This window comes from Bufo bufo, chromosome 4 (assembly GCF_905171765.1).
Source record: "Bufo bufo chromosome 4, aBufBuf1.1, whole genome shotgun sequence".
NCBI classification, from domain to species: domain Eukaryota; kingdom Metazoa; phylum Chordata; class Amphibia; order Anura; family Bufonidae; genus Bufo; species Bufo bufo.
The window spans coordinates 95,744,550-95,769,817 of NC_053392.1; the positions used below are offsets into that span (position 1 = coordinate 95,744,550).

Sequence of the window (25,268 nt, forward strand, 5' to 3'; positions counted from 1 at the left end):
GATCCTATTTTTCCATTTGATTTCACATAACCGCATCCTAACAGAACGGATGCATCCTGATGTGCGAAATCAAAACGGATCCGTTTAATTCCAATATTGAGATCCTCTGCCTGATCTCAATACCGGAATTAACAATGCAAGGGTGAAAGAAGCCTTAAACAAGAACCCTTCCTACACAACGCCCCCATATTCCACAGGAAATCAGTTCACACATCCCCTGACCAGTCTACGCCATGCCCTGAACACACCTACAAAGCAATGCTTTACTCCGCTGTTCTGAGCACACCTTGAAAAGTCTCACTTACTGTATTGCATGATATCAACAGGTGGACCACATGCAGGCCCCGGAGAGGTGCAGCAGCATGCATGTCACAGGTAGAGCGCAAACTAACAGGAAACAGCCTGTAGAAGATGTAGTAAGAAGAAGACAATGTACAGACCTGGGCAGGTTGCTATGCAATGATCCAGGGACATTTTGAATGATATTTCATTTTTATAAAACCTCCAATAGTTTCCCTTTAATCTGCCCCCTCCTGAATAGAATAGTAGTTTGTAAAAGACTGCCTTCCTGACATGTTTCAGTAAGTACTTGCATTCCCCATGTTACAACAATTCTGGTATCTTTTCATATAACCCCATGTTGTGTCGTGTCTCTACTATTCCTTCTAGAAATGTAATTGTCAGACGTTTGTCATGAGGGTCCAACTGGGTGTAACCATTTGAGGGGTTTCCCTGCACAGTTTGACACAGTCTGATTGGATAGTGCCAGATCGTGCAGGGACACCCCCCCCCCCCCCCCCCCCCCCCAAAAAAAAGGTAACACCCAGATGCACATTCATTTCAGACAGCCGGCTGTTATTTCATAAACTTTTAGAAGGAATAATACATAAGAAAAGATGTTCCAGATTTGTTATTACACGAGGAATACAAATAGAAATATCAGGAGAGGTGACAGGTTCAAGTACAAAGCACATTTTTTTTACTGTGAATTTCACCACAATTTTGAAGCAAAATCGGCATTACATCTGTGGCAAAATCTGTATGTGTTACATGTGCATTTGTTGCGCATTTTGCGGTGGATTTGCCATGGAGTTCACCCTAGGCATTGCAAAGGGTGAAATCCATGCTGCAAATTTAAAATCTGCACCTCATGTCTGTATCCGCTCTGCTGATACCGTAAAATGCTATGGATTTTGCACCTAAATTCCACAATGTATCCGCCACATCTGACTGTACCCAGAGGTGTAATTACCTTTTATATTTTAAGTATCGTTTAACTAAAAGATCTCTGCACTTTTGGAAGTGAACCGAACTGTGTTTCGACCAGCAGTGTTGAATGTATATAGGTTACACCCTTCCCAACCGCCCCACATAAAAATATGTTGGCAGTCGGGCATATAAAAATGTCACCCGCTTGCGTGCAGAGCGGGCGCTATAGCCTCGGGGTGCCTCCTGTTTCATACAGCTGGCACCTGTGGCTAATGTCAGCGACCGGCGGTAATGTCGGTCGCGGACATTAAACACTTCAGATGCCGAACTCCCCCCGGCGGAGATTGGGAGAGTTGGAGCTTGTTAGTAGCAACCCCTGTCCTCCTGTGTGACAGGAGGCTGCTGCATAGTCATTTCTATAGAAACAACAGTAAAATCCTCAGACTCCAATGATTGCTTGTTATAGTTCCCTAGGGGAACTATAAAAAGTTTTTTAAAAAAATTGTTCTTATAAATGTAAGAATAAAATAAAATAAAAATTAATTTAAATCATCTTTCCCCAAAATAAAAATAAAAACATAAAAAAATACACATCATGGGTATCAACGCATGCAAAAAACGCTCGTACTATTAAAATATTAAAATTTAAGTCAATGGGGCTATTCACATAGCCAGTGAATAATGGCCTTCAAAAAATAGCGCAACGTATTTTTGGCCCCTTGCACAGCCAGACGGACCGTATTGAAATCAATGGGACTGCACCCATCTAACAGCTGTTAAAAATGGGTACATTAGTGGAAAATGGCCTTTTAGGGGTTAAAATAAATTTTAAAAAATGACCCGCCTCATCCACTTGCACTTGAAGAGGCAGTCGCTCCTCTCTTGATGGGGAAAGATTTGCGCTGCCAGAGTGATGACGCCACCATGTGCGCTGGGTAGCGCATAGTCGCGTCATCATGCTGGGGGACATTATTAATGCTGGGGGCCACTATGTAGTGCAGTGTGCTTACCATGGAGGCAGACCATGTGACTGCTTTAAGGGCAGCCATGTGCAGAACTGCTTCACCTATTCCTGACATAGATTCATGGAATTTTCTTTTTCCTGCAACTGCTACTGTCTGGAGTTCGCTACACAGAGATTTTACAGCTTCCACTGAGTACAATGGTAACCATAAATTCCTAAGCACTGAGCTTACCCTAGTGATGGTTACATGAAACCAATTCTGTAATATGTGAGGGGGAGCAGAGATTTAGCGCTGTATGGGGAGATTTATCATTGTATTTATGCCAGTTTTTATTATTACAAAAATGCTCTACTCAACAGAATAAGATGAAAATTTTTCAGAAATCTCACTGGGGGGAAGGGGGGTTTTGCTATGGGGCCCTATGAGATCTATAAATGCCCCTTCCCATAGCATCTGCTTGTGTTGATATGTACACTTTCGGTGGTAATATGCAGCCTTGTCACACAGTGTCACTGCATAGCTAATATAAGAAAAAGTCATTCCTGTAGAAAATCTTTAGTTTTTGCACTTTTATTTTTCCCCTAGCCGGTGGAACTGAATACAGACACACACAGAGTATCATATTATTGAACTATCGAATTACAGCTATGTCATGCAGATTTATTTTCACATTAATGCTATTAAAATGTCTGAAATTCATCTAAATGAGGGGATCTACATAGACAATCCTTCTAGTGGCGGAATGGTATTCATTGTCTCAAGGCAACTGTCGAGGAAAACCCCAGAGCCGTAATCGGCTTACACCGCCGTCTGGAGCAATGGTGATCTTCACATGAGTTATGACTTCTTGAAGTGATAAAGACGTTCCCTCAATAAAATGTCTCTTGTGAGGATGAAGCTGAAATAACAATTCAGAAATTCGAGTTTAATATGAAGTGCACATTTGTGGATACCAAAGATAATAACGCTCATATAGAGGAATTAGTACACAATGGTGGAGTTGAGCCCCTAGCAATAATCCGGCAAAGTCAATTTGTGACCTGTACTAGTAATGGACCTGAAACCCCTTTCTTTCACATTGTTTGGAAGTGCTGGTCTAGCTTACAGTGTTTGCATATGTCTCTGCTCATGGCAGTGTGCCTCTACTTGTAGTACTTGTTTGCATTTGTATTGTAGCCATCGTAGCGTGCACCTGAACCCCTTTTTTTATATTGTTTGGGGGTGCTGGTCTAACTTTTTTTTTTTTGCATTGTACATTTGGGGGAGTTGCTTCCCCATTTTGGACCTTGCACTCTTGTCCATCTGCCCAGGGCTTCTAATCAGAGTATAATAGAGATGGATTCTACATTGCCTTGAATTTTGTAGGCCAAGAGTCCAGAAGAGGCAAGTCTGATAGTGTAGGGCCCATCTTTGAGAAGCCACCTTGCTGCTGGTAGATGGGTCCAACACAATTTTGATCAAAAAGGATCTTCTCATTTTCATATAGTAAGTATAGTAGTAATGCAATTCACATTTATCCCTGCTTACAGTGTTTGCATATGTCTTTGCTCATGGCAGTGTGATGCTACTTGTAGTACTTGTTTGCATTTGTATTATAGCCATAGTAGAGTGCACCTGAACCCTCTTTTTTTTTTAATATTGTTTGGGGGTGCTGGTCTAACTTTTTGTTTGCATTGTACATTTGGGGGAGTTTCTTCCCACTTTTGGACCATGCGATCCTTTCCATCTGCCCAGGGCTTTTAATTAGAGTATAATAGAGCTGGATTTTACATTGTCCTGAACTTTCGTAGGCCAACAGTCCAGGAGAGGCAAGTCTGATAGTGTAGGGCCCATCTGTTAGAAGCCACCTTGTTGTTGGTAGATGGGCCCAACACAATTTTGATCAAAATATGCACAAAAATCTTCTAATTTTCATATAGAAGATATAGTAGTAATGTAATTATATATATTTGTGTTCCCAGTGTTTGCATGGCACTGTGCTGCTACTTTTAGTCTTTGTTTGCACTAAAAATGGAGCTATGGAACGTGATTGGTATGTTTTTATTTATTTTTGTTTGATATAAACCAGGCATGCTCAACCATCGGCCCTCCAGCTGTTGCAAAACTACAACTCCCAGCATGCCCCAACAGCTTACAGCTATCAGCCTAGAGCAGGGCATGGTGGGAGTTGTAGTTTTACAACAGCTGGAGGGCTGCAGGTTAAGCATCCCTGATATAAGCTATATATAGCATTTTCATATCTATTTTTGTATTATAAAATAAAAAAATCATATTTTATAACGACACACAGTTGGTAGGGTCTCCATTACATATTTTGCATTGGAAGTGGAATACATGTACGCCAATGAGCAGTGCTTTTGGAAGAGAGGTCTACAATATGCCTGGATTTATCAAACATTTATACGTACCTGGGTCACAGGTAGAAGTGTTTTCCATTTGTTATCTGGTGTCAGAGACCATTTGTCTTTGATTCTCTCTTCTTCCTCTTTTGGAGTCAGAACGCAGGCTTCAATTTTACACGAGTTTGGTGCATTACCTGTAATGGACATGACAATTGAGTGGCATTTGGTCAATAGAGATGGGAAATGCTGAAGTGCAATATACTGGACTACTGATGACCATAGTCATGTGATAAGCTGCCCAGCTGACAGTTATCACCTTTGATCATGATCACTCATCTTAGGCATTGGCAGAAAAATTCAACATTACCAATCCTCATTTGTCCCTTTGAACACCAGTTGGGGTTTGATGATGCCCACAGATATTATATCATCAGCTGATACCAAACTGCTTACGGCCAGCAGAATATGACCCTATATACTGTACATACAAGTTTACTTCTTATTGTCAAAGGGTACACAAAGGGAGGGCTAGTAAAGTGGGTTTGAGGAACGTTATCACAGACTGTTCGATAAAGGCTGGCAGTATATAGACTTTGTTAGCCCTGTGCTTCAGTGGCTTCAGGGTAAAGCTGTGTAGTATTATTTCTTGGATAACGCTCCCTGGGATAAATTTTAGCAATATCAGAAGTCTAGCCCACATCCAAGTGAATTTATACAGTTCACAGAACCATAATTTGTAGGAGCACAGCTACTTGCAGAACCCCTTTTAGGAAGAAATGGAGAGAATCTTGTCTAAATATTAACTGACGGATATTAAACCTCCTCATCCTTTTCATAATAAAAGGTCTACCTCACTGATCTCCAACCTTTGGCTCTGCAGCTGTGTCCTGATAAGTGCAACAGCTGGAAAGTCACAGGTTGGGTCTACAGCTTCTGATGGGGGTTACAGTATATTGTGCTGAAGAAGCTGGGACACACAACTACTTAATACATTCTGCAGCTGCTGGAGAACCTCTTTTCTATGAGTACTGCACGTCAATCAATCAGTGGTTGACATAGAAGGGACTTCCAGCAAAAGTGACCTGTGACATACTGCAGGAAGAGATAAGTAGTGTCTATGTATCACCACTACAGATTGGAATGTTTAGACCAATATTATTCACAGACATTTCCAATTCTCTGCCAAAACAGTTTGCCAGAACTACTGCCGGCAGTATGAAACAGGTCGAAGGCTACTCCAAAAACGTAACCTTAAATAAATATACATAAAACAGTGTGAAGATATCAAAGATTACTGTGAATCCTCCCAATAGGAACAATGTGGGAAAAACCATGCAGGGCCAATAGGGCCACTGCCTATTTTTGCAAATATGACATATCGGGTAATGTGGTAATAACTTGAGTTGATATTTACAGAAAGTGTGAAAACTATTGACATTTTCTAAATTTTAATTTTGCTGCTTTTAAGATGGATAGTGATACCTCATAAAATAGTTATTACCATTCACCATATGTCTACTTTATGTTGGCATCATTTTCACATTGCGGTAGATATGATAGCATAGATAATGCGTAAAAACAATGTTTGTTATGCCGTTGTCCCTGCCAATAAAGTTGTGTGAAAATGAAAAGAAGGGACGTGACATGCGCAGTAGGAGAGATTGTGACGTAAGACGCAAAGAGCGGAGACATGCGCAGTGAATCCTCAGGAACGCTGAGGAGACGGACGGTGGCGGCCACTTATGCACTAATGTTGGTGAGAGGAAGATGTATAAGGTGATTTATTACATGGGATAACACTGTATGATGATACATATGATGAGGTATAAATGTATATTAAGCGTTTATTGGGGGAAAATTTGGCACATCCCCTTGTGGGAAGCAGATATGTTCACAATTTGTGGATTTTAATATGGCTTGAGAAAGGCTTGTGTGAAGCCGAAATGTTGCCTGTCTGCTGTGTTGGTTGGAAATAAATCTTGCACAAAGGAAGACGCTGGTCATGTTTCATCTATATTCTTATCCTCATAATAGGGCATCAGTATCTGATCGGAGGGGGTCCGACACCTGGGACCCCGTCAATCAGATGTTTGTGAAGGCAGCAGCGTTCCTGTTAAGAGACTTTAGGGCTCATCCACACAACCGTAGTTTTGGTCTGCATCCAATTTTCATTTTTTGTGGATCAAATGTGTACCCATCCAGTTCAATGGGACCACAAAAGATACAGACAGCAAATCGTATGCTGTCCGCATATGTATGTCTGTTAAAAAAAATAAAATAAAAAAAGAACATATTCATCTACATATCCAATTCTTCTCAATTTTGTGGACAAGTATAGGCAGTTCTAACAGAGGGAAGGATGTACTGATCCACACGCCAATTGCGGCACAAAGGACCTTTGTGCCACAATCTGCACCAGAAATACAAGCGTATTTCTGTTAGTAAATAACCCTTTATGTCTTTTGCCTGGTCCCTTGTCTCTGACCCCCGTGGGTCAGCACCCAACTACTCCAGGAGGTAGTGACCTGGTTGGTCCCCTGCAGCGAAGTCCAGATCCATGAACAGGCGTTAAAGTGTGAAAGCAAAGGGACCTGCCAGGACAATGCCCTTAGGTTTAGCCCACACTCAAACTGGTGAGTTGGAATAGTGGGTCCACATCCACTGTCCATTACATTAGGATGCCAGTATGACAGCTGTATTGTACTTTTGATAGGGCTAGATAAAGATGGCCACAGAAGAGTATTGCATTGATTAGTGAAAAGTGTGATGTTCTACTTGAGTGACTACAGGGGGACTCTCTGGTTAAGTCCAAACAAAGAAGTCGTTAAAGAAGCAGGACAGGAAGTAGATTACTTCAGTCACTTCAAAAAGTTAGAGCCAGAAAACTAGCCACATGTTTTGTATTTAAAATATCACACAGTATATTCACATATAGGCTGCTAGTGTCCATTTAAGGTAGCCAAAGATTTGAGTGATCGAGTAGTTTAACTAATTGACTGTATGTATGAATATATTTATATCTGGAAAATATCTTTGAATCACATTGATGAAACATCTCCACTTTACAGTAGACTTACCTTTAAAGTGGTTAGTGTCTATTTCTAGGTGTGTTATTAGACCAGGATGGCCAAGCCGAAACACTGTCCATTCGTTTCCCGGGACTTGGAGTATGCCTTTTTTATCAGCCTATAATGCACACATTTCATCCATGGCTTATAATTCATACTGTACATTTACAACAATATTCCAAAGTAAAAGACAAACTTCTTTACCAGAAAATTTGTGAATTATCTTGAAATGTCAAGAGCTTAGAACGAACCCATGTCAAGTGGAATTGCTCTAGAGTTAAAGTATTCAAAAGATAAAAAATTTCTGATCTACAACCAGACAGAGTGTAATTCCATTATTCCATATGTGACCTGATACATATGACAGCACTCTGTACTAAATGGATCTTGATTATGACATCCATAGAAAACTATTAGCCAATAATGTACCTTCATGTTCTTTCTACAGAACTGTGGACAGCATAAAATACATACTTCCTGTTGGTAAAATCAGGGCATTTAAGGAATGGCCAGATCCACTTGACAATGCCCACTTGTGGGCATGGCTTACATAAGCCCCACTCGTTTAAGCACAAATTTGATGGGATTGTCTCTGATAATTAGGGACAACCCTTGCAAATTCGGGATTGTTGGCAACTATCAAGATACAAACCAGCTCCCTTATTACAATGAACTACATTTTACTCTGAAAAGCAGTGGCATTTTAGAGAAATCCTAGTTTTATAAAGAGGCAAGCATGGTTGCCATATAGCGAGGGACTTGTTACTTAAACCAAGCTGGATGGCTAGAAGCCGGATGGGAGCCATCTAGGAGACACATCTTTCTATGTCCAACTCTATTTTTTTAAACTATGGGGCAGATTTTTGAAAAAGGCTACAAGAATAATTCTTGCCCATAGCAAACAACCATGGTGCAGCTTTAGTTTTTTCTAACCCCTGTAAAAAATAAAAGCTGTCCTGTGATTGGCTGCTATGGGCAACAAATATTTTTTCATTTAGACAGTTTGATAAATTTGCCCCATTGTTTTTTAACTGGTAAACATTGCTTCTGGTGGAGAACGTGACGTCCCATGGTTGTAATGTAAACAACACGTTCCCTACGGGTATGTAGTTTGACCATGTGCATGAGGCCTAACAGTATGTAGAACTTTTATTTTTGTTTAATAAAAAGCTGTTTTTTGGTTACCTTTAGAATGGGAGGCCGATCAAGTCTTCTTGCTGTCTCCCACCCGTCACCCATGTCAGCCGCTCTTCCTAGGCCTACATGTCAATGACAATAATAAAATGTAAAAAAAAAGATGTTCAATATTTCCCCACAGGGGGCCATGCAATTGATTTTATATACATATACCTATGAGATTCCGGGGATGGCCGTAATGTGCATCACTGTATCCAAGACACACGCTTCCATTAGCCATCGAAAGAAGGTCCTCCAGGTCATTTGGGCCACATAAAGACCAATCTCTCTGTCCGATGCCATAGACTTTAAAGCGAGTTATTCCGCCATCTTGGAAATATTAGATCACACATGGAGTCAGCTGCTGTACTCGAGGAGTCACAACAGAGTTTTAGTAATATCACAAGATACAAATTAGACGCATGATATCTCCCTTATGGCTTCATTGAAATGTTCAAAACACAGAAATATGCATAAAATCCCAGCATCCTTGCAACTGACGTAGGACTGTGCTATTTTTGCACTACAGCTCTTTTCTCTTGTCTTGGGGTCTCACTTTAGCAAGAGTATTTCCCTAAGAAATCATTTATAAGTGACATGTGCTTCATCTGTGATACGGCTGCCATCTTTTTTTTTTTCTGAAGCACTGGTGGTAGTCTTGGAAGCTGAACCTGTGGCAGTAGTGCTCAGATGAAAGAGGCTGCCTGTGGTGAGACAAGTTTGGCTCTACTCTAATAGTACCTAATGTACTTAGGAAATAACATGTCTAGAAGCAAATGACAAGGTCTGGTTACTGGATATTTATTTACCGTATGTGGACTGAGTATATATAAAATTTAACTTTTACTATGATTTCACTTAAAAAACGTTGGTGGTAGCAGTGAGACAAAGACAATAGACTTACATACATATAAACACTTATTGTGCCACCTTATAAGACCACAGTGAGGTAGTACTGGGTGGGTCTTACACCGTCCTGTAGATACACAGTCAGGGTTGATGGGTGGCGGCAATGCTCCAGTGTGGTCACAGGCACTGGTGTCCAGTTGTTAGGATAATATGGCAATCTGGATACTCCTATAATGCCCTGGTCTAGAGCCCTCCCTATATGGATGGTCAGGGGCTATCCTCATAGACCTGCCTCAACGACACGGAGCACTCGCCCCGACAGGGGCGACCCCATACGGAACCTGTCCCTGTCGGGGCGAGTGCTCCGTGTCGTTGAGGCAGGTCTATGAGGATAGCCCCTGACCATCCATATAGGGAGGGCTCTAGACCAGGGCATTATAGGAGTATCCAGATTGCCATATTATCCTAACAACTGGACACCAGTGCCTGTGACCACACTGGAGCATTGCCGCCACCCATCAACCCTGACCGTGTATCTACAGGACGGGGTAAGACCCACCCAGTACTACCTCACTGTGGTCTTATAAGGTGGCACAATAAGTGTTTATATGTATGTAAGTCTATTGTCTTTGTCTCACTGCTACCACCAACGTTTTTTAAGTGAAATCATAGTAAAAGTTAAATTTTATATATACTCAGTCTACATACGGTAAATAAATTTATAGGAGGTGTGACATATCTCTGCACATACGCACCTGGTGCATTGAGGTATAATTTTTGTATATAAGTGCTGGTTACTGGATACAAAAATGACATAATATTATGTCTATTCTGCAAATGTGAACTTGGCCACCCCATCACCAATCACGGGCTTAAGTGGTCTCATCTGTTCATCTGTACTGTAAGTACAATGCATGAGTGCATAGGTCAGTGATTGGCTGCAGCAGTTATATGGGTAGATGGCACAGCAGGAAGCTATCAGAGACTACTGAGGGCCACCATAACAGCAGAGCTGGAGCAGCAGGAAATTAAACATGGGAAACAAAATACAGAAGACAAGTTAGCTGTGGATTTTGTTGCATGGACAATGGCAAAAAATGACATGAGTTTTTGCATTTTTTTTAAAGGCCATGTACACCTTTGGGATCAATTTTTTTTATTGCATTGTGCTCATTTTGAGCTAAAAATCATGTTTTCAATTGGTCTTTATTATAAATATGGAGCCCTGTTTTCTGTGCAGAGCTGAGATGCTCTAGTAGCAGCCTCTGGATTTTCTCTCCCTTCCGTGAGCTGACGGGCTCCTTATCTCTGCTCTCTGACCTTATAAACACTCATTGTAGCTCAGTTCTTACCTTACTGATAAGAATGTGGCTCAAATAAGTGTTTAGGACCTCTTAGTAGTTTAGATATGAGGTTTATTAGATGGTTGAAAGTAGCAGTCGCACAGTTAGAGAAACAATTAACCCTTTGTGAAAGAATGGCTCAATATTTTTAATAAAGGTCAATTGAAAATATGATTTTTAGTAAAAAATGAGTAAAATGCAATAATAAATAAAAATTGTCTCCGATAGTGTACATAGCCTTTAATGTGTTTTTTTTGTGGATTGCAGGTGCACCCTTCCCATGAGTGAAATTTGTGATGGAAATCTGCACCATAAATGGACAGGCTGCATATTTCAAGTCTGCAGTTCAATTTACCTTGCTGATTTTTTATACAGCGTGTGGATAAGATTTCATAGAATCTCATATACTTTGCTGGTAGTGTACAATGCTGTGGATATGCAGCAAGTGCAAATCTGCAGCGTATCCACCATGTGTAATCCTACCCTAGGGGGGTATTCACACATGGTTGAAGAATCTGCCAAAGAATACACAGCATAAAGACTTCTCCGATCTTATCCTATGTGGTTGAAAAGTGTCAATCCCTGCCCTGTGTTCCGGTGTGGAATAGCAGCGTAAATAATGATGTGTTGCAGCTCTTCATTTCAATAAGAATAAAATCCACACAGAAATCTGCATCCAAATTCACAAAGAAATCCACCATCCTAATCCACAAGTAAAAAACCACATGCATATTTTCTGATGGATTTTTATACCACGTGTGCTCCCACCATGAAGCATTCCCAGCATTTAGAAAAAAATATTTCCTGGACAACCCTTTTAATCAATGTATTCTATCATGCAGATCTCCATTTACCTGGGTACATGTTGAGTCGAATATGCGTCCATCTCTCTTTTGAAGTGACATGGAAGTAGCTGTGGCACGATTCCGCATATCCTGGTGTGAGCTCTGTCATTTTAAGTAAATATTCCCATTTTTCTGAATGTAGCTAGAAAGAAAGTTGTGTATATTTACTACAATGCAAATTAAATATGAAATATATATTTTTTTTAATCTGTTTTCAATAAAATAAAAAAAATGTAAATTAACAACAATAAGTCATTTGGGTTAGGGTGGGTTCACACTAGCGTTATGGAGTCCGTTATGGCTTTCCGTTATAACAGGGTAATAACGGAAAATAACGGAATCCATAAGATGGAAGGACAGATCCGTTTTGCTGCCCATAGACTTGCATTATGACGGAATGCAAAACGGACGCCTTTAAAAAGCATTCCGTTTGCTCTCGTCCTAATAGAAGTCTATGGGAATCAAAACGAATCCGTCTGGTTCCCGTTATGCATGACGGAAAACAAAGACCCGGACTTTGGACAGGACAGGACTTTGTTTTCCGTCTTGCATAACGGGACCCAGACGGATCTGTTAAGTTTTCCCATAGACTTCTATAATAACGGAGCAAAACGGAATGCCTCTTAAAGGCTTCCGTTTTGCATTCCATCCTATGGATTCCATTATGTTACGTTATAATCCTGTTATAACGGAAAGCCATAACGGACTCCATAACGCTAGTGTGAACCCATCCTTACTTTGCTGAATACAGGCTAAGGCCTCTTTCACACTTGCGTTGTCCGGATCCGGCATGTACTCCACTTGCCGGAATTACACTCCGGATCCGGAAAAACGCAAGTGTACTGAAAGCATTTGAAGACGGAACCTTTCAGTGTTACTATGGCACCCAGGACGCTATTAAAGTCCTGGTTGCCATAGTAGGAGCGGGGAGCGGGGGAGCGGTATACTTACAGTCCGTGCGGCTCCCGGGGCGCTCCAGAATGACGTCAGAGCGCCCCATGCGCATGGATGACGTGTCCAATGCGATCACATGATCCATGCGCTTGGGGCGCCCTGACGTCACTCTGGAGCGCCCCGGGAGCCGCACGGACGGTAAGTATGCTGCTCTCCCGCTCCCCGCTCCACTTTACCATGGCTGCCAGGACTTTAGCGTCCCGGCAGCCATGGTAACCATTCAGAAAAAGCTAAATGTCGGCTCCGGCAATGCGCCGAAACGACGTTTAGCTTAAGGCCGGATCCGGATCAATGCCTTTCAATGGGCATTAATTCCGGATCCGGCATTGCGGCAAGTGTTCCGGATTTTTGGCCGGAGCAAAAAGCGCAGCATGCTGCAGTATTTTCTCCGGCCAAAAAACGTTCCGTTCCGGAACTGAAGACATCCTGATGCATCCTGAACGGATTTCACTCCATTCAGAATGCATTAGGATAATCCTGATCAGGATTCTTCCGGCATAGAGCCCCGACGACGGAACTCTATGCCGGAAGACAAGAACGCAGGTGTGAAAGAGCCCAAAGGTGAATTGAGGAACTTTGGACCTTTATGTATTACGTCCTAGATGCAGAGCAGAACTGCTAAGTTTGTATCTAACAGTGTAAGGGTGGGTTCATACTAACGTTATGGAGTCCGTTATGGCTTTCCGTTATAACAGGGTTATACCTGTGCAGTGGGATGGATTATCTCGGCAAAGGAGTAATGCGTCTTTTGTGTATGTTGTGTGGGCATTCGATCCGGTAGGCAGGGTAAGCGGACGCACAACAGAGGAAAAAAAACTGTTTGTAAAGCAAACTTCAGTGTTTATTCACACACAAGGGTCAAACACCCTTCACTGGAACTGGAGTGCTGCCTAATTTTTTATTTTTTATTATTTATTATATAATTATAATACATGCAGTTTTATTGCCACGTGCATCTTGCAAAATGCCTTAATGGGGCCCACTAAGGCATTATTGCCCAAGTGCCCACATGAACCTGTAGCCGGCCCTGGGCTGAGTTCACATCACTATTTAGCTTTCCCTTCTTCTGATCCGTCAGAATATAAAAATCGGATCTGTTATTTTGAGCATCAGTTACGATCAGTTTGTGTCAGTTCCGTCAGAGATCAGTAATTTGTGATGGGAGAATGCATGCAGGACTTTTTTTACGGTCAAAAATAACTGATCTCTGATGGAAGTGACACAAATGATCATAACTGATGCTCAAAATAACGGCTCCTCAGAAGAACAGAAAAATAAATGGTGATGTGAACTAATCTACCAGGCTGGCACTCACTTCTTATGAGCTGATGATGCATATGATTTTCTTAAAGGCAAAAAAGAAAATAAAATTTTACAGCAATAAACTCCCCAATACATTGTTGTGAGAAGTTAAGAGTGAGTAAACAAACTCCCTTGAATGAGAAGCAACCCCAAGCATGAATAGTCTCAGGATGCTTTACTGTTGGCATGACACAGAACTCATGGTAGCACTCACTTTTTCTTCTCCAGACAATCATTTTTCCAGATGTCCCAAATAGTCAGAGCGAGGCTTCATCAGAATTTTTTTTTACCTCAGTCCTCTGCAGTCCAATCCCTGTACATCCTGCAGAATGTCAATGTGTCATTGATGTTTTTTTTTTGGAGAGAAGTGGCTTCTTTGCTGCCTTTCTTAGCACCAGGCCATCCTGCAAAAGCATTTGTTTCATTGTGCATGTCAATGGTAAATCATCCTGAGACCATTCCAATGTGTGGGGTTCCTTCTCATCCAAGGGAGTAGCTCATTTATAATTTTGCCTAAGAACGCTGCCATGAATAGAAAACTATATCAAAACATCCTCCAAGAGCAACTTCTCCCAACCACACAGGAGCAATGTGGTCATGAACACGATGGGACTCCATGTCTTAAGGCAAAGGTGATATCTAGGTGTCCTGGTGGACAAAACATTAAAATTTTGGTTCCATGGCCAGGAAATTCCCATTGAGACCCGGTGGTCAGTCCTCAAGAAGCGGGTGGACAAACAAAACCACAGAAATTGTGATAAAGTCCAAGCTCTGATTAGGCAAGAATGGGTTGCCATTAGTCAGAATTTGTTGCAGATATCCAGCATGTGAGAGCGAATTGCAGAAGTCTTGAAATAGAAGAGTCAACACTGGAAATATTGAGTCTTTCCAAAAACTTGATATACACTGCCTGTCCAAAAAAAAAGTCACCACCTGGATTTAACTAAGCAAATAATTATGAGCCTCCTATTGGATAATTACTACATGGGAGATTATCTTTCAGCTGGCAATAAGTTATTTAACCCCAACTGGTGCAATGAGTTGCTTCTCATTTTGTAAACAACCATGTCGAAAGACACATCTCGTGGTCGTGGAAAAGAGTCTGTTTGAGAAGGGTCAAATCATTGGCATGCATCAAGCAGAGAAAACATCTAAGGAGATTGCAGAAACTGCTAAAATTGGGTTAAGAACTGTCCAACACATTATTAAAAACTGGAAGGATAGTGGGGACCCATCGCATTCGAGGAAGAATAAAATCCTGAATGATCGTGATCGGCGATCTCTTAAACGTTTGGTGAAATCAAATCGAAGAAAAACAACAGTAGAACTCAGGGCTATGTTTAATAGTGAAAGTAAGAGCATTTCCACACGTACAATGCGAAGGGAACTCAAGGGATTGGGACTGAACAGCTGTGTAGCTGTAAGAAAACCACTAATCAGTGAGGCAAACCAGTAAAAAAGGCTTCAATTTGCTAGGGAGCATAAAGATTCGACTCTGGAGCAATGGAAGAAGGTGATGTGGTCTGAGTCCAGATTTACCCTGTTCCAGAGTGATGGGCGCATCAGGGTAAGAAGAGCGGCAGATGAAGTGCTGCACCCATCATGCCTAGTGCCTACTGTACAAGCCTGTGGGGGCTGTGCTATGATCTGGGGTTGCTGCAGTTGGTCAGGTTTAGGTTCAGCAACAGTATGTGCGCCAAGAATGAGGTTAATGAACAACGGTCAATAGACCAAAAAAATCCCTTTAGGGATCTCCACTAAATTTTATAAAATTGTCTCTTTATTTCATTGTTTTAAAACTACGGTGTCAGGACAGAAAGAAAAGTAAAACTATCAGTCCAAGATGGTAACTGAGAGGCGTGTGGCCATATGGCTGTTGTAACTACATCCCAATGCTCATTGCACTATGTAGGAAAATGGGCAAAACAACATGCGTGATTTAAAGTGCAATTATGCAACAGGTATGCACATAACCCTGTTCCTAAAGGCATGCATTAACCAAGAACAGCTGAGCATGACTTATATAGATGATAGAGACAAGCTGGTATTGTAATGGCTGATTTGTTGTTCATGCGTATGCACATAGAAGGCAGGCTTCTGGATGACTGAATAGTGCTAAAGTCCAACCACACAACGTTTATTGTGGTTAATCTTTGCCTGTTTATTTCACAGGTATAGCACTTTGGTCAATTGCCCTGCAATTGCTACAATGTGTAAGGAACGCATGACTCAATGGCATACATTGTTACTGAACACTATTCTCTATGCCGCCCCTGTCTTTATCTCTCTGTACTGTGCAGTGATTCCATTGATTCGATAACCACACATATGTCTAGCTGACTTGCCCTCAGTGACACATCGCTCACTGGAATTCCACGCTTGGACTGTCTAAAACTAAAGCGCAGCACGATTACACCCCACCCGACATGTTTCGCCACAGAAGTGGCTTCGTCAGGGGATGTGGGGTACTAGCGTGCGCGCGCTACACAATCCCGATTGATATGCATGTCTGGGATACGCCCCCAGCCGTCAGCATCCAATGATGAAGCGATAATGCAAATTGGCTGGTGCACGTTACTAACCAGCCGGCACATGTTGCTGACTGGAGCGGGCGCATCACTGTGAGGTATTCCTGCGTACACTCCCATTTTAACCCACACTGAACTCCCGTCGCCGTTCTATCTCCTCCCCACCTATGGTACTCAAATTTGTGAGTTAATCATCTGGGTGTCACTGATCTATTTTCACCCATGTTGGGGGGAATATATATAGAGCTAGCACAGAATTGTTCTTACTGATGGCCCTCCTGTCTATCCATGTTATACTATGTACATATGATCTTATGTATATGTACCTGAATAAAGGTCTATTGACTCTATGGTAACAGTGTATAAAACCAGTTACCATGCTGTAATATGGTTACATACTGTAACATGCATTGTATAAATATATGGCATCAGTGTATGGAGGCCAATCACCCCATATCACAGGATTGTGTGACTTTGATATGTAAAGACCAATAACTGGACTATACCAAACTGTATTTGGCCAGGAGAGGTCTCAATTATTGGCCAGTACTGTATGGAATACATACAGCCCATACTCATTTTTGTAGAGAGCCACAATGCTGTTATTTCATGGTCAATGTAATGTAGAATACATGCAGACCATACTCACTTTATCAAATGCAGTCAAAGTATTATTTAAGGGTCTTCGGATGCGAAGGGTATATGGGTATGGATGGCTATATGATTACCTAGTGATCCCATGACCTGCAATCAATTAGGCACATCGTTCTATACCTGCCTGACTCTTGGCAGTATTCCTCATAAATAGGTTATCATGATCTTTACTATGTGAAATGTTAAATAAAGGCCGTATACGAAAATCCTTCATTTAGGCCATTTGGGCTGAGGGTCCGCAACCTATGGATCCATCTTGCCTCTTCCTGAAGCAACTTTTGGTCCAGGTTACCCCCTCTGGGGCCCAATTTGATCTTGGTCAAACCCCAGAATTTCAAGATGTTCAAATTACTGTTGTGGGCATATGTAATATGTCTATACAGTGAAGTGTCTTTTTCTGTATTGATGGCACTAATGTGTCCTGATATTCTTCTCCTAAATTCCTGTATTGTTTTTCCTACATATAAACTAGGGCAGGAACACGAGGCCACATATATGATCCCACTACTCCGACAGTTGAAGAACTCTCTTATGGTGCATTCTCGCCCGTCCACCGGATTTCTAAACTTCTTGACTTTGGGTACATATTTGCACTGTGTGCAATTACCACATGGGAATGACCCCACAGTGTTTGATTTTAACCAGGTTTCTTGTTTTTTGCATTGCAGGGAGAAAACTGTGGACCAATTTGTCCCTCAGGTTTTGTCCTCTTCTGTAGGTCACACTCGGATATGGTGATATGACTGTATTCAAATCTCGGTCACCGGTAAGTATCTTCCAATGTTTTTTAAGGATGTTTATTATCTGCAAATGGTTATGATCGTATGTACCAATACATCTTATCTTTTTTGTTTCCTGCATGGAATCAATTCTCTTTTTTTGAGATAAAAGCTCTTTGCTCGATTGAAGGCTTTTTTAAGGGTTTTTCGCGGATAGCCTCTTGCTCAAAAACGTTTATATAATTCGCCCGACTCCTTTTTAAAGGCTTCCTCTGTCGTACAGTTTCTTCTGGCCCTTAAATATTGACCGACCGGTATCCCATTTTTCAATGGTGTCGGATGCCAGCTTGTCCAATGGAGGAGGCTATTCGTCAATGTTGGCTATGCCGAAAAATCTCTGTTAAAATCTGCCCATTTTTATCTTTCTTAATTGTTAAATCCAGGAAACAAATGGTATTTGGATGAATCTCCCAGGTAAAATGCATACCTATATTATTGATATTTAATTGGTCCACAAATTCTATGAACTCTTGTTTGTCGCCATCCCAAAATAACAAAACATCGTCAATAAATCTACCCCAAAATAAAATGTGACTTGTGAAATGTGCATAGGTGTCTGAAAATACTATTTGATCCTCCCACCACCCCAAAAACAAGTTAGCAAAAGTCGGTGCACAAGGTGTCCCCATAGCGGTGCCTTTCATCTGATGATAAAAGGCCCCATTGCATAAGAAATAATTGTGGGTGAGTATGAATCTCAGTAAGCTCAGTACAAATTCATTATGTTCGTGAAAACAAGTGCTCTTGGTGTCCAGAAAATATTTGATGGCCTTTATGCCAATCTCATGTCCAATATTGCTGTATAAAGCCTCGACATCTAAACTTGCTAGTAAAGTGGATGCGGATAGTGTTATACCACTAATTTTGGTGAGGATATCAGTGGTGTCCTTAATATAGGACGGTAGTGATGTTACAAATGGTCTCAACACAGCATCCACGTATTCACTAGCCAGTTGTGTCAAGGCATCATTCCCTGACACTATTGGACGTCCCGGTATTGGGACCTTTTTCTTATGCACCTTTGGAAGTGCATAGAACGTCGCAATAGTGGGACTTTTATTATACAGGAATTCAAATTCTTCTTTGGATATCAAGCATCTCTCTCTCCCTGTCTTTAGGATTAGATGTAATTCATTGAGGTATCTATTTGCGGGATTCTCTTTTAGAATCTCATATATTTCTTTGTCCATCAATAACCTATTAACCATCTGGTCATATTCCGTTCTGTCTTGAATGACGATGTTGCCCCCCTTGTCACTTGATTTAATGACTATGTTCTTGTTTGACCTTAGTTCCTCAAGAGCCACATATTCCTCATTTGTCAGGTTTTCCGGAAAAATATCCGGTTTTGTTTTAAATTTGTCGATATCTTGAGAGACCAGTTCAACAAAGGTCTCAATGTTTTTAAACTGTGAGAATGGTGGGGTCCATCTAGATCTTGGTTTCAGGTCTGTCAATGGAGGTACAATATCAATGCAATAGCCCTTACTTTCCATCTGAAGACTTTCCAGGGTATGCAATGTTTGTTGTTCTTTTTGGATTAACTTACCCGTATCAGATGACATACTGACAAATTGTTTGTGCAGTGCTAATTTCTGTGCAAATAAATTAATATCCTTCACCCAACTAAACTTGTCAAAACGTGGTACCGGTGTGAATGTGAGACCTTTTAAAAGTGTAATCAGTGACTCCGTTAGGGACAGTGTAGTCAGATTAATGACTTGGGTCGTATCCTGCATGTCCGATGATTGATCTACATCATCAGCTCCTATAAAGGGGGACCCACGACTCCCTGGGGTCACATGTAATTCCGGCCTTTGATGGCCTCTTGTATCGCCATTTGGACCTATTTCGCATTGTAGCCCCATTTGTCCCTGTCCCTTAATTGGACATTGCTCTGTCCTAAAAAAAAAGGGGGGCTATAGGGGGTGTTTCGAAAATATTTGGCTGGCCAGTTAATGCTGGACTCATATTCTGTTGCACTGTCATATTGGTAGTGTTTGCACCTATGTGTTAAAGACGGTGATACTGTCACTGGGGTGTTCTGTCTTTCTATCATCATTTTTGGCCTTGTAGAGATTGTGTTGTCTGCTGGTGCCTGAGCTCCAGTCCCACTGGCACTGGAGAACACAAAGCCACCCAATAAAGAGGGTTCTCCAGTTTGTATCACTTGGGTACATTTTGAGATATTGGTGGTGGGGTTTCCTGTTTTTTTCAGGTTGCGGTATCTATTGTATCGGACCTTTCTCTTAGTACCACCTCTATTAAAATCCTTGCTCTTTCCTGTTTCTGTTCCAGAAGTTTCAGATTCTGAATAGTCGGTATATCTAGTATTTCTCACTGTTGGATTCTGCTTATTTTTCCAACTATATATGCGGTCAGTATCGAAATCTAGCTTGTCACGGATATATTTCCAATGTTTCCTTTCTTTTATTTCTTCTTTCAGACCTTCCAGGCTTTTTTGCAACCTGGTTTCCTGGTTTTTAAAGTCGGAATGTTGGCTAAACGTGAGTATTTCTTTTATCTCTTGATTGAGCTGTTCCGAAATTCGCTCAAAATGAGGTTTTTCATACTCAACCATATATGTCATAAGCCTTAGTGAGTTTTCAGTCAGAACATGATCCCATCCTTTGATGTAATCTGGATCCTCAGTATGGATATTGGGTCTCAGTGTATTTCTCAGGCCCCTATATACAATTTTTTGATTTAGGTATATTTCTAGGCTAGCTATTTCCCACCATGACCGATAGTATTGTTTGTAAGTTTTGCCTAAATTTTTAAATCCTGTTTCGATATCTGTATTATTTAATGGAATCGTTTTTGATTCGAAAAAACCTGGTTAGCCTCTTGTGTAAAGTGATCTTTATCAATACCCTGTGCTAAGAAGCCTGCCATAACATTAATATTAAACGGAAATTTATTTTCCCAAAATCTCTAAAGGGGGGTAACCCCTAATTAAATGTTCAAACTATACAAAAAAGCCCTATTGGAGATCCTCGGGATATCAATGCAAATGAACAACGGTCAATAGACCAAAAAAATCCCTTTAGGGATCTTTACTAAATTTTATAAAATTGTCTCTTTATTTCATTGTTTTAAAACTACGGTGTCAGGACAGAAAGAAAACTAAAACTATCAGTCCAAGATGGGTTTTGTACCAATTTACCCAGTGGCTGCTAGTGATCACTAGCGGTAACTGAGAGGCGTGTGGCCATATGGCTGTTGTAACCACATCCCAATGCTCATTGCACTATGTAGGAAAATGGGCAAAACAACATGTGTGATTTAAAGTGCAATTATGCAACAGGTATGCACATAACCCTGTTCCTAAAGGCATGCATTAACCAAGAACAGCTGAGCATGACTTATATAGATGATAGAGACAGGCTGGTATTGTAATGGCTGATTTGTTGTTCATGCGTTAGCTGACTACCTGAACATACTGAATGACCAGGTTATTCCATCAATGGATTTTTTCTTCCCTGATGGCATGGGCATATTCCAAGATAATAATGCCAGGATTCATCGGGCTCAAATTGTGAAACACATGGATTGGCCACCACAGAGTCCAGACCTTAACCCCATTGAGAATCTTTGGGATGTGCTGGAGAAGGCTTTGCGCAGCAGTCAGACTCTGCCATCATCAATGCAAGATCTTGGTGAAAAATTAATGCAACACTGGATGGAAATAAATCTTGTGACATTGCAGAAGCTTATCGAAACAATGCCACAGTGAATGCGTGCCGTAATCAAAGCTAAAGGCTTTTTTTTGGTAGCGACTTTTTTTTTTGGGCAGGCAGTGTATTTGTCAATAAAATTAAAAACAAACATGAACTGCTCTATTATACCATAGAAACATCTGACAAAAATATCTAAAACCACTGAAGCAGTAAACTTTGTAAAAAAAAAAATATTTGTGTCTTTTATCCATGACCATTTTAACTCTTTCAGCCATAACTTTTTATTTTACTGTTTATATAGACGTATGAGGTCTTTTTTATTTTATTTTTTGCGGGGCAAGTTATGCTTTCTATTGGCACCATTTACTATTGCATACGATATGTAAAAAACGAAAAAAAATCCAAATAGTTTTATGGGTTTTATTTTTATGATATGCGGTAAAACTGAGCTATTACCTTCATTCTCTGGGTCATTAAGATTATATTGATACCACATTTATATAGCATTGCCTTATTCTGACCCCCATAATTTTTTTATAGTTACTTCTACAGAGCTGTGTGAAGGCTCATTTTTCAGATTTTCTTAACTTTCTAATGATACCATTATATTACTTTTTAGTAAATCTTTTGGGGGAGGTGAAGTGACAAAATATAGTAAATCAGCCATTTTGTGTTTTTTTCCATTATGACATTAAGAGTATGAGATAAATACATTTAGGCTGTAATAGATCTTTTTAGATCATTCCTCTCATACACATATGTGAATACAGTAGTTTACAGGAAATTCAGTAAACTGCTATGAAGCACTGCCACCTACAGGGACCAATAAGAACTACTGCTCTATTGGTCTGGAACTCTTCAGAGAGATCCAGGCTATTAGAGAGAATGAACGGCTTCCCCGATCCCTTGGCATTTTTGCTGGTCGCAGACTTTTCCTGGGTGTCTGCTGTTTAAAACAGCAGCAACGTGGCGGGCAACACCATTAAAGACCCGACTTCTGACGTACATGTACTGCGGCAGTTCAAAGTATATGAGCTGGGGCCTCCACAAATGTATACCCATTTTCATATAAATCCTCTTATGCCTCTATTATTCATGTCTCTCCTACCCTTTCAACGGCTTTAAAATCTTCTTCAGTTGCAGCAGATCCAATTCTGTCCCCTCTTGGAGGCAACAATATCTTTTCTTTGAAGACACAAATGTTTGAACATGCAGCATTGTACATGTGATAAAAAAGGTTTAGCAAAAAATACTAGACAAGACAGACTCTGCATATTGAAATTGTACACGCCCCCTCATGATGCTCTATATCCTTTTCAAAAAATACATTTTACATGTGAACCATAAATTAAAAGAGGTTTCCATTTTATATCAACATACTTTATAATCACCACTTATAAAGGTAGCTTTCATTTTGTAATGTATTTCTTTTACCCTTGGTGCTCCTATCTCCTGTTCTGGACTGTGGTCATATGACCATGTCCATGCAGCTCTTCCGTATTCCCTGTGATGTCATGTCTATTGGCGTGTCAAGGAGGCAACAGGGGCAGTGCTAGGGGAGTGTCTATGTATCTAGCTGGGTTGGAGGAGCTATAAACTAGTTGGGTGTTGTTAGGGGAGGTGCTGGAGCTGTGCCAGGGAAAGAAGAAGTGCATCATGGGTTTGGTTGGACACAGCAACAGGAAGTGCTACATACAAGACGGAAACAAATCAAAGGGATTTAGTTACATGGTGAAAATGGGTCAGGAGAGTCCAAACTGAATAAAAAAGGAGGAAGATGTACATGAGGTAAGCAACTAGATGAGCATATCTGTTAACAGACATAGTCTTCTCAGAAAACCTCTTCAAGGAAATGTTTGCGATGTGATTAATTTAAAAGACTACCATAGGACCATAGCCTAGCTTAAAATGGGGCCCATTTCTATAATTAATTGAAAGGCTGATATGTAATCTGTGTTTTTCCTCCTTTCCTTAATTTCACTAACTGAACCTCATAATTGCCTGTCCTCATAGAACCTGCCTGCCATCTTGCTATATATATCAATGATGTAATTAATTGACTGATATAAAGTGTTTAACAAATAGCCACTTATTGAGAAAATCTATTCCCTATGGTCTATGTGAATTTTTAAGTGTAAATGCTGCAGACCACTTGGGTTTAGCCCCATTGAATGAAGCTAAACCGTAAGTGGACACCCGCTGCAGTTTCCAGAGGTGGCCACCCAGGGACTGCGCCAAGAAGGGATATGGCCAAATTCCATTGGCAAGAGACTCAGTGTGAAAAGGGCCTAATAGATCAATTACAACATCACCAAAATAATCAGAAATACATGTAAAGAACAGTAGATTCAACTGAAATGAAAGGTACCTTGTAAACATGCAACCTGAACTGAAATGCGTGGTGCATAATTTCCAGTGAAGAAGCGTGTGTCCACATGAAACCCATGAATGACTCCAGGAACGCCCAGCTCGATTATACACCAGTCGTGACCTAGGCAGAAATGCACAGTCTTAATGGCTCTGGACGCTGTTTGGTTTGGTTGATGAACCTTCATTTTTGTCAAACACTGAAAAAACATATTTGTCACATGAGAAATACATTTGCCTCTTCCATGGCACCAAGAGAGTGGAGAATGGAGCTGAATTTAACACATCTTTTGCATGTGTCAAATTCACAGTAACATGCTTATGTATTACAGTGCTTACATGTAGTGGTCTCAGAAATGCCAGGAGTAATTCTTTTGGGCCCTAAGATAAAGCAGTGCTATACCTGCAGTGAGAACCTGAAGGGCAAGTGCACAGGATGGAAGTGGTAGCGGCCCTGATGAGATGTTGTGTCACAGTGTATTCTCTCAGGCTGTTACTACATGAGAATCGGTGCAATGGAAAGGTGGTTTGAAAATACAAGCCAGAAATAAAATGATGAAAGTTTCTTTTTACCAAGTGCAAAAGATAACTTACAGTACATCCAGCAGTGTTTGGTACAAAATGCAATTTCTATCCCCAGATGATGAGATATGTTGGCTGGCAAAATGGCAATTAAGGTACCTCAGATAGTCTGTCTTGCTGATAACGCGCTCTTGTACATCAGGCTAACAGCTATAAGCTGCCACTTGTGGATATAGGTGTCCACGGTATAATGCAGGCTTGAAATTAGTCTGGCCTGAATGTTGTTTAGGTAATGGGTGTCTAAATTGTATTCCCTCACCTGTAGCAGGGTCTGTAAAGCTGAGATTGCTGGTCACTCTGGTGACTAAGCACGCTGTAGCTTCTCAGGTGTCCTGACAGTTGCTGACAGTCTCTCTCTAGAATGATGGTCTCACAGAAGAATATGTTCCTACCTAGAATTCCCCCTCCTAGCAGGAAGCAGGACCAGCTCACTCCTACCAAGGAGGGATCAACATGTGGTCACTGGTAGGGTTGAGCGATGCGCGCTTTGGATCATAGATCCGAAGTCGCTTTGTTCAAACCTTCATTTGAACGCTGTATGGATATCTGTCTCCGTACAGGATTCAAATGCATGGGCTGCGTGGAATAGAAATTTGTTAAAAGTCTCACGAGAACTTCGTTCTTT

At 41.0% G+C, this 25,268-nt stretch overlaps 1 protein-coding gene across 2 annotated transcripts in view; it reads right to left on the reverse strand.

Annotated features, from left to right (window-relative positions):
• Nucleotides 1–2,731: 2,731 nt before the first annotated feature.
• ALLC (allantoicase) overlaps nucleotides 2,732–25,268 on the reverse strand; it is a 40,002-nt gene continuing 17,465 nt past the window's right edge. For both annotated transcript variants that reach the window (XM_040427541.1, XM_040427542.1), the window contains 8 exons: nucleotides 24,063–24,185; nucleotides 22,803–22,879; nucleotides 11,807–11,939; nucleotides 8,935–9,090; nucleotides 8,770–8,843; nucleotides 7,594–7,702; nucleotides 4,583–4,710; nucleotides 2,732–3,072 (listed from right to left, as the gene is read on the reverse strand). In XM_040427541.1, the coding sequence (XP_040283475.1) occupies nucleotides 2,932–3,072; nucleotides 4,583–4,710; nucleotides 7,594–7,702; nucleotides 8,770–8,843; nucleotides 8,935–9,090; nucleotides 11,807–11,939; nucleotides 22,803–22,879; nucleotides 24,063–24,185 (941 nt within the window). In that variant the 3' untranslated portion in view covers nucleotides 2,732–2,931. The remainder of the gene's footprint in view (nucleotides 3,073–4,582; nucleotides 4,711–7,593; nucleotides 7,703–8,769; nucleotides 8,844–8,934; nucleotides 9,091–11,806; nucleotides 11,940–22,802; nucleotides 22,880–24,062; nucleotides 24,186–25,268) is intronic.